This window comes from Trachemys scripta, chromosome 7 (genome assembly GCF_013100865.1).
Source record: "Trachemys scripta elegans isolate TJP31775 chromosome 7, CAS_Tse_1.0, whole genome shotgun sequence".
Classification (NCBI taxonomy): domain Eukaryota; kingdom Metazoa; phylum Chordata; order Testudines; family Emydidae; genus Trachemys; species Trachemys scripta.
Genome location: NC_048304.1, coordinates 111,835,019 through 111,855,800, shown reverse-complemented (window position 1 = coordinate 111,855,800; position 20,782 = coordinate 111,835,019). Strand labels below are relative to the sequence as shown.

At 43.6% G+C, this 20,782-nt stretch overlaps 1 protein-coding gene and 1 long non-coding RNA gene across 3 annotated transcripts in view; one reads left to right on the top strand and one right to left on the bottom strand.

Annotated features, from left to right (window-relative positions):
* The window catches only part of LOC117880652, a 79,020-nt gene extending 68,352 nt beyond the window's left edge, over positions 1–10,668 (bottom strand). The window contains exon 1 of the long non-coding RNA XR_004646568.1: positions 10,326–10,668. This is a non-coding gene — a long non-coding RNA (uncharacterized LOC117880652). The remainder of the gene's footprint in view (positions 1–10,325) is intronic.
* On the top strand, positions 9,852–18,025 carry EMX2 (empty spiracles homeobox 2). 2 transcript variants are annotated; one of them, XM_034777011.1, is made up of 3 exons: positions 10,534–11,356; positions 13,554–13,738; positions 16,823–18,025. In XM_034777011.1, the coding sequence occupies exons 1-3, from the start codon at positions 10,966–10,968 to the stop codon at positions 16,988–16,990; spliced, it is 744 nt and encodes a 247-aa protein (XP_034632902.1). In that variant the 5' UTR covers positions 10,534–10,965; the 3' UTR covers positions 16,991–18,025. The 2 variants fall into 2 exon arrangements, with proteins under 2 accessions (XP_034632903.1, XP_034632902.1); XM_034777012.1 differs by lacking the exon at positions 13,554–13,738 and having other exon boundaries at positions 9,852–11,356; positions 16,823–16,926.
* Positions 18,026–20,782: the final 2,757 nt, after the last annotated feature.

Below are 20,782 nucleotides of genomic sequence, written 5' to 3'. Positions count from 1 at the left end.
AAAACAAATACGTCAGGAGATCCCGGTTCAGGACCCTTTCGTGGGCAGCCCTGATCCCATCTCTCTTGGGTGCAAAATGTACACATGTTGGTCGCGCACCTCTTTGAAGGACCCACCGAGGAGTGTGTAACGCGCCCTTTCACCCAGGTTTTAATCTCCTCCTCTGACCTGAGAATGATCGAGGAACTATTGAAGAAAACACACGTTCTTTTTTACTGTATGATTTGGGGAAAAAAAAAAAAAGCCAGTATAGAAAGCGAAAAGAAGTGGGAGGCAGGAAAATTCAGAGCGAGGGAGAAAACACGTTATGTGCACTAGTTAGCCATATGGAACACATTAACCAAGAGTACAGACTTTTGCTGTATTCTAATATCTAACTACACACAGCCCAGATCCTGCCCAGGTTAAAGAGAGGGCTAGTTTAGATTCCTGACTCTCTTCAGAGTAGAGCCAGTGGCCAAAGAATTGGAGTTGTTGTGAATTATGCTCCTTGGGATGGGAGTATTCTTTCATTTGTCTCCAGTGGAGATCTGCTTTATTCAAATGCCGTCATGCAGGGCGGCCGGTTCGCAATGGTGATCTCGAACAATCAGAACCGGATCACTGACAGCTAATGATGACCTGTTACAATCAAAGGCCGGTCAGTAGCAATAGAGATCTGGTACCATCAGAACCGCCACTAACTTTGGAATGAAAAGAAAGGCATTTTATTAAAATTGATTCTAGTTGATCAGTTTACACCTTTCAATGCCTTTTGCAAAACGGCCGTGGCACAAATATAGAAACCATGTTGCTGTTTCTGACTACGAGAAACTAACGTTCTAGCAACTATCCGGTAGATCAAGCTCATTTAATCAAATCCTATCACTGGGTTAAAAAAAAATGAACGGCCTCCCGTTTTTAGAAATAATTCAATCACCGAATTCAAAATTCCCTTTAATATCTATTGTTTGCGTCCTCTCTGGCACTCTCATGTGGAATAGACTGGTTATACAGTAATGTGGGCGAAACACTTTGTTATGGCTACCCTTGAGTTCCCTGACTTTTCTCCCTCTGTCTCTCCTGCGATAAGATCTTTGTACACGTCTAGCGATCTGTACTCCCTTTAGCAAGTCCTACAAATAGGATATGTAGAAAGCATATTTAGGAACACTCTCCGGAGTATTTACCTCTCAGCTGGGTTTCTCCTTAATGTGGGACTCGCTCTGTGTTCAGAATTAAAGTTTTCTAGAAGGCTGGGACAGATTTTTGTCCTTCAGACAAATGGACTGTACACTCACCGACAATACTGTAGGGTGTATGTACTGTTTAGGTTGCCGCATACAACATAGCGTAACGTGGCTGTAACCTGATAGATTCGCATCCAATTTAAGAAAAACCCTATAGTGTTTTACATAAATTAAGCGTGTATAAAATGTTATACGGGGTCCTATAGGCCTGAAATATACAAGGAACCAGCTGCTTTGCTGTAGGAGTTGTTTTATGACACGCGGTACGTGCTTCTGTAGCGTGTAGATTCTTGACTATTTGGCAATAGACATCAGCTAGAGACAGAATTCAGCGAATTTTTGCGTGTCAAAGCAGAATACTTATGTTTCTATTCTAAGATGCCACTGCAAGCAATTCTGCACTTGAAGTCCTTGAAAAATGCACGATTTAAAAAGAAATACGTAATAATTAGTATACTAAATGACACTTTAATGTGCTAATATTGAATCTCGACTTTGGAAGTTTGGTGAATTATTTGAGATTTATTCTGTCTCATTCCCCCAAATTCCTTCTGAAGCCGGTAATTCAAACGGAGGTTGCTTGGAGGCAAAAAAGAGGGGGTTTTCACCCATCACAACCAACGCCATTCTTTAGGGTTTGAAACTTGTCAAAAATGAGATGTAGTAGACACAGTATCTAAGTGTTCAGATCACTCTGAAATTCTGAACTGCGGGGGAGGGGGCAGTTAAATCATAGGACATGTGGGGGGCATTTCTATCATATTTAAACAAACACAAACACTGCTGGAAATTGACTTTAAAGTCAACACAGCTGAGTGACCAGTCTCCAACTAACTGCGACCAGCGATCGACCCTTGTCGCCCGGGTAAGCACTGTCTGTACAGCTGGGTTTCTCTGTTAGAACTTCCTGCAGGAGAAGTTATAGACACACTACTGTAGAGGATCAGGTACGACCAGCATGGGATTTGCGTCTGGTGTTAATAAACCCATGACAACGACAAACACACTGGAGCTGGCTGAAGAGATGGGTGAGCGTCTACAGCACAAAGCTGCTCTCTTCGCTCCGGCAAAACTCCCAAGGAAGAGAAAGAGAACCATGCCAGTGTATGCATTAACAGCGTGAACAGTTTTGTTACTTAAAAAAAAAAGATGCCTGGGGTGGCAATGAAAACTGCTCCATTAATATTAAAAAGTGGAGTATTACTTCAGCAGTAAACAGCGTAGCTCAGCAAGTCGCTGTATTGCTTCAGATTTTAGCTCTGAACATAAGCACGGCAGTACTGGGTCAGACCAATGGTCCATCTAGCCCAGTATCCTGTCTACCGAGAGTGGCCAATGCCAGGTGCCCCAGAGGGAGTGAACCTAACAGGTAACGATCAAGTGATCTCTCTCCTGTCATCCATCCTCACCCTCTGACAAACAGAGGCTAGGGACACCATCCCTTACCCGTCCTGGCTAATAGCCATTAATGGACTTAACCTCCATGAATTTATCCAGTTCTCTTTTAAATGCTGTTATAGTCCTAGCCTTCACAACCTCCTCAGGCAAGGAGTTCCACACGTTGACTGTGCACTGTGTGAAGAAGAACTTCCTTTTATTTGTTTTAAACCTGCTGCTCATTAATTTCATGTGGTGGCCCCTAGTTCTTGTATTATGGGAATAAGTAAATAACTTTTCCTTAACTACTTTCTCCACATCGCTCATAATTTTATACACCTCTATCATATCCCCCCTTAGTCTCCGCTTTCCCAAACTGAAAAGTCCTAGCCTCTTTAATCTCTCCTCATATGAGACCCGTTCCAAACCCCTAATCATTTTAGTTGCCCTTCTCTGAACCTTTTCTAGTGCTAGTATATCTTTTTTGAGATGAGGAGACCACATCTGTAGGCAGTATTCAAGATGTGGGCGTACCATGCATTTATTTAAGGGCAATAATATATTCTTCTTATTCTCTATCCCCTTTTTATGACATATGTGATCTGGAGAATGTTTACACAGGGATCTCACTGACCGATGCAATTCAATCTAGTCTGTTCGGAAAATAAGGTATCTTTCCAACTCTTAAAAAAAAATCAGGTGCCACTCACCTCGAAAAGTAACATGCTATTACAGGCCATCTTCAGAAAGACAAGAGTCATTCCGCATCATTGATTTCAACGCGGGACTTTTAATAAATAATAATAAATAATAATAATAATAAATGATGGCATGGTACAGCCCAGAGCATGAAAACAGGACTGCGCGGCGTTTGCAAAACAGAAGGTTATATACATTCAAAGCAATGAGAATGTGTATTCCAGGCCGGGGGAGGGGATGCAAATGATGGGAAATGCTAATTGATGAGGGAGAACAAAGTCGAAGAGATAAGGCAATTATTACTCGGGAAGAAATGCAAAATCAGGAGGAATGTCTCTCCATCAAAAGCGAGGGCTCAGCATTGCGCTGCCCTTTAGGAGATGAAATTAACAAGAGGAACAGAGCTCGCGGACTTCCTAAGTGAGAACTCCAGGATCGGGCCCCTAAAGGCATTTATTAGTTCAGCTCATCCTGCGATGGACTGTGTGCCTGTAACCTTACCTAGGGAACGATGCGCTTCTATATTTGAATGCATTCCCGTCCATACAGGAAAATAAGTACCAGGTGCACTAGGTTCTCGCTCATGCTTGCTCCTTCTCTAGAAATGCAAACTCCCCCCGCCCCTCCGCTCCACCAGTTAGTGTGTTTTCTCGTGTCTCCTAGTCAGATACAGCCCATTTAATAGGAAACAGAGTCAAATGTCTCGTGTGATGTCTAGAGCATCCCAGCACAAATGCACCTTCCTTATGGCCTGGAAATCTGCCCCTGGTATTCGTTTATTTGTTGGGTCTGGTGGGTCACACAGCGCTCCTCCTGTGGTTGAAACACACACTACAGAGCAGATTTGGCTCTCGCTCTCTGTCATGTCTGTCTTCTCTCCATCAGTTACCCAGTGGATGGACAGTCAGAAAGCCTTTTAGTCTAGGGAAAAAACTGTGGGAGCCTTTCTGCTGCTAGAAACAATGAGTAAATTCTCTTTCATACAACGTTGTAGGGGTACAGGGCACTTTCCAGGCTAAACAATATCGGTATTTAAACACTGCCGGAAATAGGCCGCAACTGTGGGATTTATGGGAGATGAGATACAATTTTTAAAACTGACATTTCTTCAAATCCCCCCCCCCCCATCAGGAATACAGCTACGATTGTATTTTTACATGAATCTTATGCTATAGCAGGGATATGTAATTAGTTATGAAAAATCTGAAATGTGTCACTGGCCAAGCATTGTCTCTTGCTCTCTGGAAGTTACACACTTTAGATATACAGCTGATCTTTTCATAGGTAATCGTCACTTTAAAATAATATCTCCCTAAATCTATAACGTCAAATATATTCGAATTTTGGAAGGTGTTTTTAAATTTTAGATTTCCTTGATAAACAAAACTCTGTTTATACTATTTGTATATCGTTAGAACTTTTGTCTTTAGGACAAAGTCGGATTAAATACAATTCCCAAAATGGAAATAATCTACTTTTAGAATTCATTTGATGACGTTCGTAAGGCAACGTCCACTTATCGGTCCGGATGTGTTTTGAAAATCATGGGGGACGGGGGTTGTTTTGTTGGTGGTCATTAAAATCAAACAACAGACATTTTAAGCGTGATTTCTCTTTGCGGGGGTCAATGGTAAATAGTCGTTGCCGCTTTCCCACCAGCTAGCCAGTAGGTGGCGCTGCATACACATAGATTCTAAGAAACTGGCGTATGGCGAAGCTGCTTGTAAGAGCCCATTGACAGAACATCAAACACTACTAGACAGTATTTATTTATTTATTTACTATTTAAACACTTGATCATAGACACACACGTTAGAAATAATTTAAGCCCCGAATACATTTGTAAAATAGTCTCGGTCGGTGAGCTGCTTGGATTCATTTATTCATTTTATTTTCACACCAAAATGATACTCCCTCTCCCCCCCCCATCTCCCCTTATATGTTGACATTAAAAAACTATCTTCACCTAGTGTTTGGTAGCACTCAAGGCAGATTATGGATTCCCGTGTAAAGCTGGAGAACCAGCTATGTTGGTAGTTGACTGTGGTACTAATGGCATTTTAAACCGCAAGTCAAAAATGTTATCCAGAGGCAGGTGATTTGTAAAACATTCCTTTGGGGTTTCATAAAGACTGCAAGCTCTTGGGCCTGGGTGTGTGTTTGTACAGTTCCTAGCGCAATGAGGCGCTGATCCTGAGCGAGGCATTTATGCACTAGTCTATATTACTATGAATATTTTTATTAACGAAGGAAGCTAATGTTTCTGCTTGGCTGTGCAATGAGATGTCCTGCTTTGCATGCTTGCTTTCTTTCTTTCTTTTTGGCTGTGAATTGGCAAGGGCGCAAATATTATTCAATGTGCAATGTAATCATATCAAAGATCATCACATACTCCCTTTATCCTTTTCCACAGTGAAACCTGTGCCCGGCAATGCAATTCCAGCAGTCAGGATCTTCCCGCATTTACTATGGTGTCTTGCATGAAATCAGCTATTAGCACCCCGGCCACCGCCAGTCCTTACTCGCCAGCACTCATGGAGACCCCCAGGATAGTTTGACGGACCATGGTTGAGCCGGGTCTTTGCAGTCCTTATTCGGGAGAAAACAGGCAGTCAAGTGAATAGGGGTTTTGCTGGAGCGAGGACTACAGGATAGGGCCCCGTAGTTTCGTGGCGCGCTCTTATTAGCATTGCCTCAAACTATTCGGTGTAAATATTCACACACACAGAGCAGGCCTGTTTAAGCAGAGTTGTCCGATTACCTGGAACACAATACAGAATCGCTTGGGAAGTCAAGCCAGCGTCGCCAGATAACCCTCCACGGGCCTAAACAACGTTCAGGAGAACAGAACTTTGTGCATAAAAACCATATAAGGGGTTGTGATTTGTTTACACCCAGCGACCTGGGAACTAGCAAGATAGAGGCCTCTGGCATGGCTCCCCATTGCAAACAGTCGTGTGTGTGTGTGTGTGTGTCTATGGGGCACCGGAAGCGCATCTCCAAACCGGAGCGGCTCCTCATCACACTGCACTGGGCTCCGCTTTGGGTGCTGCCGGGAGATGCAGCGTTTTTATTTTCTGCTCCTAGACGCTGTACAGAACGCAGAGCTCACGCAACAGGGACCGAGGGCCCATTGAAACGGCCAGCAGCCAACCTGGGGAGGGCCCTGGCGGCGCAATCCACCTGCTCGCTGTGAATCTCACCGGGAGACCCGAGCGGATTGAAACCAGAAACCCACCGACCTAGCGAGAGCAATTGGGGCCAGAGTCCAGCTCCCGAACTCCATTTCCATGGAGCCCGTGCGAACTGCACGCACGGCGTGTTAAACTTTCCCCTGCAAACGGTGTCTCTCCTTTAATAAGTAACTCGTCTCTTTTATTCCTCGGCACGACACAGGCCCCTTCCCGTGTGATCTCTCCTATATTATTTCCACTGTACAGGCTCTGGGTGCATGAATTACCATAGATTACGCCGCTTAATGTGCTTTTAAAGGGCTTGGAGCACGCTTAAATCTATTTATCGATATTTAGGGCTCATATCACCGACTTAAGTTGTGTGTTTAGCCAACTAATTGTCCTCTCCCTTCCACCGCCACCGCCAACTTACTTTGTCACCGAAACGTCTAGCTAAAGGCACATAACTCCCGGGAGAAAAACCTGGATCGCCAACGGGGCTGAGCTGAGAACACGAAGAACTAACTTCATACTCGGGGAGCCAGACCCCCGTTCCTAAAGTTCAGCCGGTCTCAGTTCATAAACAGCCCTCCTGCCCCAGAGAGGGCAAAGATCCGAGGCCTCCCCCCAACCCCGCTTTTGTCTCTTGCTTTGAGAAATGAGCATTACTTTGGAAACACAAGGCTAATGCAGTTGAGGCCAGACATGTAATTTGATTGCAAATCCAGTGCACCACTCCCTCCGAGCTATTCTGCCTTAAAGAATATTTTAAGCAAATCGTGGATTGTTATCACGGGGTCAATGCCAGATTTTCTGTTTTTCTCCGCCAAGAAAACATCAAGACTAGTCAATCAAGAAGCAACAAGCTCTATATGAGAAGTTCAGAGAGAACCGCACTATAAGGAATTTCGAGATGTTACCAGGAGAGTTGGGGTTACACACAGAAGTCACAGAAAGTGTTTCTAAGGACTACATCTAGTCTCTCTCTCTCTCTCTCTCCATATATATATAGTTGATGTAGCCCTTAGAAACACACACATACACACAAAACTGCTGTAGCCTTTAGTGTGCATATATGCACAGTATATATCTGAAACCCGCCCTGTGTTAATTTGCAGGTATGCCGCTACACTCTGGACCGTAAACGTTTATAAAGATGCAATCGAGGAATAGCCCAGGATTATGAACAGGGAAACTATTCCCAGGTTTTAAACAATTCTTGGGGAGGGGAAAGTGTTAGCGGTGGTTTCCTCCCTCCCTCCCCCCAAAGTAAAATAAAATAAAACAAAACAAATAAATAATCGCCTAGGCCGGTGGCCTTTCAGAACAGCTTGCCCTCCGATTCCAAAGCCAGGCCCGGGAGAATGTCAATGACACACTGTACCCAGAGCTCCGGTCTGTTTAAAACTAAAAGGCTCAGTTGCTAATGGCAAGCGAATTACATCTGGCAGCGCTATCCCAGAGTAAATCCCGCTGACTTTACCCGCCCGAGGCTTCCTACGGACTTTCTACGGAGGAGGCCTCTCGCGTGAGTAAGGAGAGGAAAACTGGACCTCAAGATTGTTGGACCAGACAATCAGGTTTTCTGTGCGAAATCAGGAATTTAAAGTGGAGATTCCCCACTGCCTTCCAAGCTGGGGTTTCCTTTTAGGTATCGACCGCAGAGACTGACACAGCCTCCTTCGCCGAGCGGCGGAGAAAAGGGCCCCTTTAGGAAGGAATTTAGGACTAAATAGCATTTCTTCGTCATAACATAACAATGATGATAATTTATAATTCATGATAGGGTTCTATTGTGTGTGAATTCTGCACACACACACAGAGAAAGAGAAATTGCTGAGGTCTTTGATGCTGTTTCCAAAATATCCTCGCGATTATGTCAGGATGGATGGAACTAAGAACCTAAAGTTGAAGAATGATAAAGCATTCAAAGGCAGATTCAGCCTGAAAACTCAGGTAAACGTGAATTGGTTTTAAAAACACCCACATAAAACAGAGGAAAGTTGGTCTTAGGAGCAAGAGGAAGTTTCCCTTTTATTTTGAATGCCCAGTGACAATGATCAAGCCCCCGTTCAGTTAAACAGACAAATCACAGTCATCTTTAGTGCACACTGTCAACGACACTGATTTTAATAAACAGAAAAGGAACCCAGATCTCTGTAACAGTCACCATGGCACTGTATTATGAGAGAGAGAGACTCACGGTCATAATTAATTAATTAATTTTTTTAAAAAAGTTAAAAGACTTATTCTCACGACATAATAGTGATTCAAAGGGCACAGAACACGGGGGCACACAACTAGGTTAGGGAAGAAAAAAATCTACCTCTGAAACAAACGCAGCTCAGCATATTTATAATCTATACACACGTATACATCTGTGTGTGTGTGTGTGTGTGTGTGTGTGTGTGTGTGTGTGTGTGTGTGAGAGAGAGAGAGAGAGAGAGAGAGAGAGAGAGATTTATCCAAATATGTGTAACTTTAACATAAGTGATGGAACTTCTAATAGTAGAATTGTGTTACAGACATGCAAACTCTTCTGTGTGTTTTTATATTCAAGCACATTTATAAAGGCATATATGTGTATAATATTGTTACACCAGATATAAAATTATATATACAGTGTACACCTATACAGTATATATTATACATTGGTAAATATTTATACATATAGACACTTGAATATTTATACACAGACACTTGAATGTTTGATATATATATATATATATGTAACACAATTCTAACTATTTGCTATTCTCCTGAAAGTATCAGTTGGCTGCAAAATAATCGACTATTTAACACAGAAAGTGGAGAAGAGGAGGGCGAGAGAGTTAAGCTTGCTAATTACTGGGAAAGGAGCATGTATATTTCTATATGACGACTGTAAAATATTTTAACACAATAGAGTAAATGATTAGTTTTATTTAAAGGAAGAAAGAAAAAGGAAAAAGAAAAGAAGGAAATGTTAAGGCTGCTTTTCCAAGGCTTTTTCCAACCCCTAGTTCAACAGAAACACTCATTTACATTAGCAATTCTGCATCTTTAAGATAAATTACACAGCAGCGTAATAGATTTAAGTACGCCAGATTTTTTTATCATTAATTGTAAATGTGCAAAATACCTGCTGGTACTTCACTTTAGAAGAATGTAATTGGCAAAAATAGGAGGCTGATGAATAGATAATAGATCCTTAACTACCAATAAACAGTAAGCAGCAGCCAGCAGTATTAGGATGTGATCATAATTATGCTACAGCACCAGCCAATAAGAGCGGGAGAACTCGGCCCTAAAATCATCCCCAAACCTAAAGGTAATCTCGAAAATACGGATAGGGCTGGAATTTCTGACTTGCTCGCCTGTCCCCTTGCAATAACCCCGCGTGTCCTCGTTTTGCATACTGCAAGCATCTTCCCGGGGCTGCTCCCCGTTGTGCCCACCGCGGTGGACTGAGTGTAAGTAGGTAATCGCCCATAAGGAAGTTCGCAACAAACAAACATAAACAAAACACCAACATCCCAGGCGTTTTCGTTGCAAACAACTATTTCAAAAGTGGATGCCTCTAACTGTGGGGGCATCCCAGGGGGACTCTGACATTCCCAGGGTTGATTGGCTTCTTGGGGATCAAGGCATCCGTATATCGGATTTTGGAAACACCTTTGCATCAGGGGAGAGGCTAGGCGGGCGAGTCCGGGGCATGCTCCAGGCTGGCAGGATACACAACGCTGAACATGCAATCAGTCTTCTGAAAGGCTGAATCGGAGCGAATCCACTTCAGCCGATTTTAGAGCATCAGGAATAACCTCCCGCCCCAGCATTCGAGGTGGAAAATCCCTGAGCTCCTACCTACCTTAGCTGCATCTGGCTGGGTTGCTGGAGGAAGGACGGATCTGCGGCTGAGTGGCTGGAGAGGTGAGGAGCCCGGCTGGGACACCAGCGCTCTGGAGTGAGTGGAGAGAGACACACTCCGTTCCGGGCCCTGAATCCATCCCTCCAGGATCCCAGCTGCCGGAGCTCGCCTCCCCTCTGACGCACTTTAAAGAGTCTCCCCCTTTCAACCTCCAGGCGAGTAATAGCGACCAATCATCAAGCCATTTACCAGGCTTCAGAGGAAGCTGTTTATGTGATCCCAGCACTAATTAGGCTCATGAACTAACAAATCGTTTGCACAACTTGTGAAGGGACCGATCACATCCATGGATTGTCTTTGGACTTAGAGTAGCCGCATTCCGCAGGAGGGAAACTTCTCCCAGCAACTTTTTGGGTGTGTGTGTGTGTGTGTGTCTCTCTCTCTCCCTTTTGGGTGCCGCTTGCCGCCGCCGCCTCCTCTCCGCCAGCCCCTGTCTATTTATGTGTGTATCTAGCCCTCCTGAAGTCACTCCCCGCTGCAAACTTCCCCGGCTCCGGGCGGACTTGGGGGGCTGCGGAGCCCGCTTCTCGCGCACCAGAGACAGACAGAGCTTTGGCCGGGGGACTCCAGCCGCCGCACCATGTTCCAGCCCACACCCAAGCGGTGTTTCACCATCGAGTCGCTGGTGGCCAAAGACAGCCCCTTGCCCGCGTCTCGCTCCGAGGACCCTATCCGGCCGGCGGCGCTCAGCTATGCCAACTCCAGCCCGATGAACCCTTTCCTCAACGGCTTCCACTCCGCCGGCAGAGGGGTCTACTCCAACCCGGACTTGGTCTTTGCAGAGGCCGTCTCCCACCCGCCTAACCCGGCCGTGCCGGTGCACCCCGTCCCGCCTCCCCACGCCTTGGCCGCCCACCCATTGCCTTCCTCTCACTCCCCGCACCCGCTGTTTGCCTCGCAGCAAAGGGACCCTTCCACTTTCTACCCCTGGCTAATACACAGATACCGATATCTGGGCCACCGGTTCCAAGGTACGTGCCACTTCTCTTCCTTTGTCAGCCGCGCACCCAACATGCGCCGGATCGATCCTGTCCCCACACCCTGGCCAGGTGGGGCGGGAGGGGGGGGATCTGGAAAGCGTAGGGGTGAAATTGACGGCTACCAACCCCAGTCTATGGTCTGCGGTGTGGGGAACGGAGGACGCCTTTTAAAAGTCGAAGAAGGGGAGACAGGATCAGAGCTCTGCTAAAGTCCTCAAAGTGGGCGCAGGTTTGGCTCTTGTTAGGGAAGTTTTTCTTGTTTTCTTGTTTTTCTTTGCCCCGCTATCGAACTGGAGAAGCTGTCAGCGGAAGCGGCGTGCGCTGGGCGGCTGGGGGAGGGGGACAAGCTGGGGCAGGGGGTTAGCAGTTGTTTTAAAGTGGTTTAAAGATCAGTCATAAAAGTTGTGTTTTTTTTTTTAAATCGCCGCTAAAAACTGTCGCAAGTTGGCAAGCCCGCTCCGGATCTTGGCCTGCCAGAAACATCCAGCCAAACAGGGCTGCGGGGAACATCACACGTCGTTTTAGACACGCAATATACCTCGTCGTATTTTCGTTGTATTTCTTCCTTGACAAGCCAGATGAGCTCCGCCAAGGCAGAGCCGGCGCGAGGAAGAGTTTCCGTTTATTAAAAAAAAAAAAAAAATCCCTGACTTCCTATTGTTTACAGTAACAAAACAATAATAATAACAATCAAACAAAGTGGGCTGTTATTGTCTTAAAAGGAACGCAGATGAGAAAGAGAGGGTGAGCACATTTTTTTCTGGGGGGGAAGATGAATTTCACACAGAGTTCCTTAGAGTTGCCAAATGACTAATAACCAGTTGAGGGGAAATACACTTATGGCACACAATCAATAAACAAATCCCCCCTTGCCCCAGTTAATTTAACCCTTTGCTAACAGCTTTGTTTCCCCCCAAAGAAAGATCAGGTTTCTTTTCTACGATGTCCCATTCACTTTTGTGTGTGTGTTTTTTGACGTTCACTAGTTCAAGCCGTTTAAAAAAAAATCAATCTTATTTATTCTGAAAGCAGCAGTCTGGGTTTTTTTAAACTGCAAAATGCAACCCCCGATGTCCCTCCGCAGAGAGCGAGAGCCTTTCTGAAGAAAGGGAGACGTGGTTCAAAACGGATTATAGCCTCTCAGAACAAAATTACAGGTTTCGCTGACCAAATTATTTGTCCCAGTTATCGGCAGATTGGTAAAGAGCGGGCAGAAATGTCCCAGTGTTATGCTACAGACTGGTTTAAGTCACAACCTCCTAATGGGGCGATCTTTAAAGAAAACTGAAAAGGACCTTGCTGGTTCTTCATTGGTTTTGTAACCTTGCAAGAAACGATTCCACTTAGTCGAAAATGGCGATCCGTCCTAGGGAAACAAACCAACCGACCAGCCCTTCACGCCCGCAAAACGCGTATTCAGATTTACGCTCCCTAAAGTTTGTTTGTGTGTTTATTTTTATGAAAATGTGTTAGTCCTGCTGCTGCAATCGCAAGGGGTTGGTACATAGAGATTTCAGGGTAACCAGCCCCTCGCTGGCATTAACTTTTCACGTATGCTGTAGTTACTGCTGTAGTGCCGGCTTATAAACGGGTGTGTAACTATTTAAAAGATACCGCACCGTTTAAAAAAAAAAGTGTGTGGGGGGATAACCAAAAAAACTCTGGAATGTAGTTTTTGGAGGGTCAACCAGGGTCAGATCTGAAGAATATGGAGCTGTCTCTAAACAGCCGACTTCTGCATAGAGATCACCACACACTCCCCTGCGCATCTGAGGAATATATGATATTGGAATAACTGGACAGGTCGAATTGTGAATAGTTTGCCATTCTTATTAGGTTTAAAATATAACCATCGGTTTAATCTACACCCAATTGTGAATTCCTAACTGCTACTACAATAAATAAGTAACACAGATATGACAGCGGTGGTCTCTCCATCCATTAGTTTTTAATACACCCATAAAGGTGGATTTTATTGTATTGATTAATTTCTCGTGCTGATCTGGAGTCTCGCCTTTTTTCTGCATGGTAGGGGAAACAGTATATAAAGAAGGAGTTTAAAAAAAAAACGAGTAAGAATTTCCCCCACCGGATAATAGTGGGAAAGTAACGCTAGGGCTAAATAATACGAATGGAGTGTGTTTGTGGAAAGGTGTGTTGCTAATCTCTGTTTTGCCCTGCTGTCCAGGGAATGAAACCAGCCCAGAGAGCTTCCTCTTGCACAATGCACTGGCCAGGAAACCCAAACGGATCCGTACAGCTTTCTCGCCATCCCAGTTACTGAGACTGGAGCATGCCTTTGAAAAGAATCACTATGTAGTAGGAGCAGAAAGGAAACAATTGGCACACAGCCTCAGCCTCACGGAAACTCAGGTAAGGACCCAGACAGGAAGTTTCTGGGGCCGGAATGTTAGGTCTAATCATGTAACTAAAAAATACGTTGGCAAACTGCAAGGTGCAGAGTAAAAGATATACAAAGTTTCTGCAAATGCAGGGATTCATATCTAATATAAATAGGGTGGAGGTGTATGTCTAGCTCAGTATGGCTTTCCACTGCCTGGTTTATCTAAACTACGTCCTATTTATTAAAACAACCACCTTAGTTAAAAATTACAGGGGTCACAATTATTATTATTATGAATAATGTCCAAAGTAAACCATAGTTCATTTTTTCCTTGTGGGTTATCTGTGGTCATTCAGTTCTAAACGATCGCTGTATACATAATACATTAAGATGATAACTGAATTACTACATCAGTGTTAATATTAAAAATCTCGATTTGCATTTTCGAAGGACAACTTCTTGGTCAATTGTGTGAGTTTTTCGTGCCAATTTGAGTAACATTTGGGTTAAAACGGTTTATTTTAGGGAAAGAGACATAGTTTATAAGGCGAATTTTCTATCACTATATCCCTGTATAGAGCTCCTGCAAAACTGTGATATATAACTAGCGGAGATATAAAGATAAAAATTAAGCATAGACATCTTACTAACCAAAAATGACTTTAATTATATCTCTGTGTCGGTTGGCTGAGGTCCAGAATTTGAACGTGGGATATATTTTGTTTAGCTGATCAGTATATTTCAAGTGACAATTACAACTCTATCTTCCGTTGTATGTGTGCAAAGCAAGCAGTACCTCCGATGACACCACAGACAGATTGTTGCAGTCAATCTGAACGATTTGGGCTTGCATCAAAGATGTTGGACGGAAACAGATTGGAATAATTGCATTGTTTGAGAATTGTCAAGACAGCTCATATTGGTTTCTTGAAGCATATGCAAGGCTAATTCTACTTCAGAGGCTTCTTAATGATCCAGCCGTAAGAGTTTATGGTGTGGATGAGCCATTTCGCATTTAGGATGCATGTGAACTGTCTAAGGCGTGTGTTTAAAGCCAGATGGGTTATTTAGATATAGATTTTTAGTTTCTTCTGAACTCTGCGGCTCAGGTCTCTTATGTTTCACGCGGTTTTGTTAGTGCCATAGGAGAGTTGTTTTTTTCGGGGGGTGAGGGTGGAGGGGGGGGTGTCCGGGAGACTCACCGTGAGGAATTTCGGAGGGGATTGTCTCTGCTACAGTACGTGGCACTGTATTTAAGGGAGGAAAAAACTCATCTCCAGTCGCAGCCTAGTTCAAAGTTCCCAGTAAACAGTAACGCTCTCTGTGCGGATTAAGTGGTAACACTTTTTTTTTCTTTTCGGGGGGAAGCAATAAAGAGGTTGGAGCTTTTGTTTTAAAATGTCTCCCTAACAAAACAATAAAAAGGGATCGCCACTTTTATGAGGTTCTCCGAACAAGGGGCCGGTCACAGGCTTATTTCCACTGGAAAGCTGTATTTAAGGTGGTCTTTGTCCTGCTTGATTCCGAAGCTGGTTGGGGTCTTTTGTCCAGATGTCAAACCCCTCGTTCCCTACAAACGAGCTCCCCTTTGGAGATCAGCGGGCAGAAATGAACCGTCCTCCTCTTCAATTAGCAAACTAAAAGCAAATTAAACTCACCCCTTGTTCCCCGCTCAGCTTTTTAATGGGAGACTTTTGGAGAATATGAAAATGCAGCAGAGATGTGTGCCTGGCATGGTAGTAGCTCTGTTCTGAAGACCCAGCGAAGCGGGTTAAACCAGCTTATTAAAATGCTCCAGTTCTCTCTCTCTCTCTCCCCCCCCCCCCATTTCTGCGGCCTTTATCAGGCACTTTCAGACAGAACTAGAGTCTGAACTGCTTTAAAAAAAAAACCCACCCGTGTTTACCTTTGGCCACTCCAAGGAGTGTGGCCAGCTCTCGAGATAAACTTCTGGATCAATACTATCTGTAATTAAATGACTGAAGTAATCTGGCGTACATTTAAGTCAGATTTATTCGACTCTGAACAAATTTCAGAGAGGCATTTTTTTACGGCACTTGAAGAGTTCGCTTTAATACGATCGCTTCTGGACGCCACTGGCACAAACAACCGCTGTGTCAAATGCTTCGGGTTTGTAACGTTTGCTGGGGTTTTTTTTTGGCGGGGGGTGGGGAGTGGGGGGGAAGAGAAATGTTCTCAAGGAGACGCCTCTATAATGTCAGAATCCTGCGCCCCTGGGAAAGTAAAGGCCCTAGTGGGATTTTAAAAGGATCGTCATCTCTTCTTTTTAATTAATATAATTTTAAAAGGAGTTTGAACAGTTTCACTGTTCAGAATAGTTATTCCAAGGTTCAGCCGGTCCAGGGTGTTAAAGAACAGTCGATGCTCCAATACACGTTCACCCCCACCCCTCCAAAATGCGATTAAACCGATCTATCCAAGACTCTGTTCCAACGGGCCTACATTGAATAAAGACATTGCCGTTCAAATGGTCACGTCCCAGATGTTAACTACTACTCCACACTTCAAATGGGGGTATGTAAAAATAGAAGTTCTGATGATGTGTTTGTATTATGACTGGAGCAGTTGGTTCTTTTGAAAGATTATGTGCAATTGGTTGTAGAATTTAGTAGTTGTTTTCCCAAAGATACTTCATGTGTAATGCGGTGTATGGAAAACTCATGCGTAATATACAGAGCTTACGTGCGTTTAGAGAGAGCATATATGTGTGGGGGGTCTATATACCTGGATGTAGTCATACGTTGTGGGTGTGGGTATATAGACGTACACACTTTCTCTTTATATATAACCCTATATAGACACCGGCAAACTGTATGCCACACAGCGAGTGTCTGTCTCTATATATACCCACGTACGTTGTATATATACACACACACACATAGACGCAGAGTTCCGGACCCCCTCTAAGCAGATTTCTTCAACCCCTTGAGAAAATAGAGAAAGAAAATAGACCTAATTTCCCCCCCCCCTTACAACATTCTTTAAGGGGGGCAGAAATCTTCAAATGGAATCAGTGTAAAGACCTCACCGATTTTCTGGGGTGTTAAAGTGAAACCAGCCAAGTAATCCCCAACTTTGTTTCCCATCTGCAGGTAAAAGTATGGTTTCAGAACAGAAGGACAAAGTTCAAGCGACAAAAGTTGGAAGAGGAAGGTTCAGACTCACAACAGAAGAAAAAAGGGACTCATCACATTAACCGGTGGAGAATTGCCACGAAACAAGCCAGTCCAGAAGAAATAGACGTCACTTCAGACGATTAAAAACTGGCACTTGGACTTTCAGCCAACCAAACAAAAAAGTGTTAAAAGGATCACATACAAGACAGTGGCGTTGCAGGGAAGATACATAAAGGCTTCATCAAAATGCAATTCTCGTCTAGGAAGCAGCTGAGAGCGAACGAGCGAAAGATCCAAAATGTGGCACTGCTGGCACAAGTCTGGCAAAGGGGGGATCTGTCAATCAAAGCCAAACCACCGAGACAAGATGATTGACAGGTATTCCGTTTCTCGCAGTCCACTTTTAAAAATAAAATAACGAGAGAAAGAAAAACAAAAACAAAAAACAAAACCCTAACAGGACATATTGCACTTCACGGTTTGTCCAGTCTTTAAAAGAGAATTCCATACACAGCCCAGAACCACACCTGTTTCAGAAACTTGAATTGCATGTGTAAAAGCCGTGTGGGCAAAAACAAGTTCCTAAAGACAGAAATGGATTGTCATTTGTTTTCCCTTTGAGACAGGTTCTGTGTGCTTTTTAATTTTATATTACGAGAAATGTGCCGTCTGTAAACATTTTATGATAACTTCTGGCGTCAAAGTGATTGTGAAAGCTAAATGAAGTAGCAGTAACCATAGTGTTCCTCCCAAATGGACAACACGGTGGGATGGGGTGGGGATGGTTTTGACTTTTGCTGCAGAAAAAAAATCATTTAAAATATAATAGTCCCATTATGAAGCTTAATTTTTTTGTTTAAGTCCAATGACCACGTTTGATGATAGGGTCCCCAATTGGCAAAACTTCCAAACCTGGCAGTAGCGATGTAAAGGACTTTGTATAAAGGATGGATACTAAATGGCCATCTTTATTGGAGGCAAGTTTCAAGCACTGAGCTTATAATATTCCAAGATTATAGAGCTACTAAAAAAAAGTGACAAATGTTTCCTTAATGTCTTCTATACCAGAATGTAAATATTTTTGTGTTTTGTGTTTAATTTGTTAGAATTCTAACACACTATATACTTCCAAGAAGTATGTCATTGTCAATATTTTGTCAATAAAGATTTATCCATATGCCCTAAATTTTTAAGCAATATTTTTCCACGTTTTTTAAACCTTGCAAATTCGTTTCCCCACCTTTTTATTTTTTATTATTGTAGTGACTTCACACCCTAAACAGTCATGTCAATTTCGGCACCAATGAACCATTCATCATACGCGGTGCACTGACTGGCCTTTTATTCATTAATTCAGTCGCTTATAAATAGAACGTTAAAACAAAATAACCCAGAGATCAGAGCCACTTTTTTTCTAATACAGAAAGGGCAATCGATAAATAATTCAGCCAATTGCAGCCAACATAGAATCCTCTGTTTTGTTTGTTTGTTTGTTTTTTTGCGGGATTTCTGATTTTTTTTAAAAAGTTAGTTTTTTTAATTTTATTTTGAAAATAGGACACGAGAGATGTATGTAGTGACCATTTGGCGGGTCGTATGTTTGTCGCGGGGACCGATTCTGGGGAAAACGTTAAAACTCGAACATTAAAGTGTGTGTTTTGGGGGACGCATGGGGGAGGGGGAGTTGCAACCAATCCTTGAGGAAACTAGCTGGTTTTCTGGGGGTACACAGTTGTTTTTTTCATGCTTCATTTGCTCCTTAGCCTGATAGACTGCATTAATCAGTTTTATTTCCATTGATAGAGAAACCTCGTCTGCTCTGTTCGAGCTACAAAGAATCCTGCAAGCTTTTGTGAAAGTGCAAATCAGTTTAGGCAATTATCATACCAGGAATATGAAGGGGAAAGAGGAGGCATTGCCCAGTGGTCTCCTTTAATCTCTTAATCCGTGGGTCCAGGGGGGCTAGTTGGACATAATTTAGGACAATCTCACTACCCTTTACGCTGTGATAAGGCGAAGTTACAATGCATCGCGAAAATACGAGCTTTGTTAAACATCCTGCCTTGAAAATTTAAGATTAGACATTCCAGGCACGTGTTGGCACTATAGGGTACTATGTCATTGTTTTTTTTTAAAAGTCCGATCTTATTATTTTTTAAACACCGCTGCTCTTTATTCAATAATGGTGACTTTCCATTCAAATATCAGAGGCCCAGAGAGGGTGAGATGCATGTCGCAATGCAGTTCCCTATCTCTAACCCAAGATCATTATTTACGGGAGCTAGTCCCCAAGTAAACTTCTCGCTACATCCTCCCCCCTAAACAGCTGGTTGTGCGGATCCTGAAATGAATCCGGGCGCATTTGTCACCTCAAATTCACCCAACTTCGCTTGAGTTCTACTTCAAACCCATGCAAATGGGCCAGATCGCAGTTAAACAGCAGACTTGGGCCTTTCTATAAATTGTTTCCCATCTTGATAAAAGGCTTATTTCTGCAGGAGCTATATACTTTTTTTTCCACCGCAAGGAAAGAGAGAGAGAGAGAAAATTTAAGCGTCCTATGTAGCGTAACAGCAATAAAATCTTCAGAGAATGCCATTAGCTTTGAAAAAAAAACCCTAAAAGCTTTATTACAAACCAAGCTTTGAAAATAGGGGGGATTAGGAGTCTGAAAGGGTCCCACAATGGTTAGAAGAAAAGGTTTCATGCTAATGAGGTTAATGCCCTTTGTATCTCAGGACTCCACAACTTCATTACTCACTATCTCAGGCAGCACCGAGCGGCTCAGAACACTGCAATCCACTCCAGCTTTTCCCTTCCCTGCCTAAAGAAGGATTTGATAGCAGCTCTGTTCAAACTAGATAATTATATCTTTTCAAGTCGGAATTAAGATAAAGAAAGTGAAGCAAAGGCGGCTAGCCTTGATCCACTGCAAACAAATTTGGCGCACTTTCTAGTCTCTCTCCCCCTGCCTCAAAAGGCAGGACAGTCAGCTTATTAGACCCTCATTTGCTTTATTAATTCATCTATTTAAAGTGGCAGGATTAGCGAGTCTAATGTGGACGCTGGGTGCCAGGCAACACTGAAATATAAATATTTGTGAGATGCTATCCGAGCGGGCTTTTAAAAATATATTTTATATTAAATGGCTCAGGGAAGGGGATCGTATTGGCGAAACAGAAACTCTAGAGGATTTTTGTTACGGCTTCCCAGATCGGTTCAAGTGAAACATTTGTTCTGTGTTTAGCCCTGATCGTTAGGGGAAAAATATTGAATTCCATATTTGGGTGCCAAAGTCTATAGAGACAAATAATATTTTTTAAAAAGGCTACAGGGAAGGTTGTTTCAGAGCGCTGGCGGTGATTTGGCCAGGTGTGTGTGTGGTGGAAATAGATCGGTCTGGAAATACTTCGGGACATATACCGAGATACTAGACCACAGAGCTAACCAGGCGTGCCCTTCCTTCTCGCATGTGCGCGTGTCTATCCATGCTCCAGGGAGAACTTTCAGCGCACAGGAAGCTAACCTTGTTCGTGTGATTTCAGGGCAAGTTCACTTCGCAGGGTGCGGACACGGCAGTGGTTTGTGGGTTTTGCAAGCAATCGAGATGACTACAAACTTTTTTTTTTTTTTTAATGAAGGCTCTGCAAACCCCATCTCATGGCCAGAGCTGCTGCTCTAGAACCGAAACTCCGGCAGTGTCCATCTGTCAGTGCCTTTTTCTTCGGTTGTTGGAAGCGGCTCAGCGGATAGTTTGCAGCAGGAATTTGAAAGTGCCGTGCAAGCTGCCCAGAGCAGAGGTTTTAGGAGCCATTTAGGTCAGATTCTGGTCTCAGTTGCACCAGTGTAAATCCGGAGTCACTCTTGGTTCTCTTCGTTGGGATCACTCCGGGATCAGATTTGCACCGGTGTCACTGCGGTCAGAATCTGCCCCAC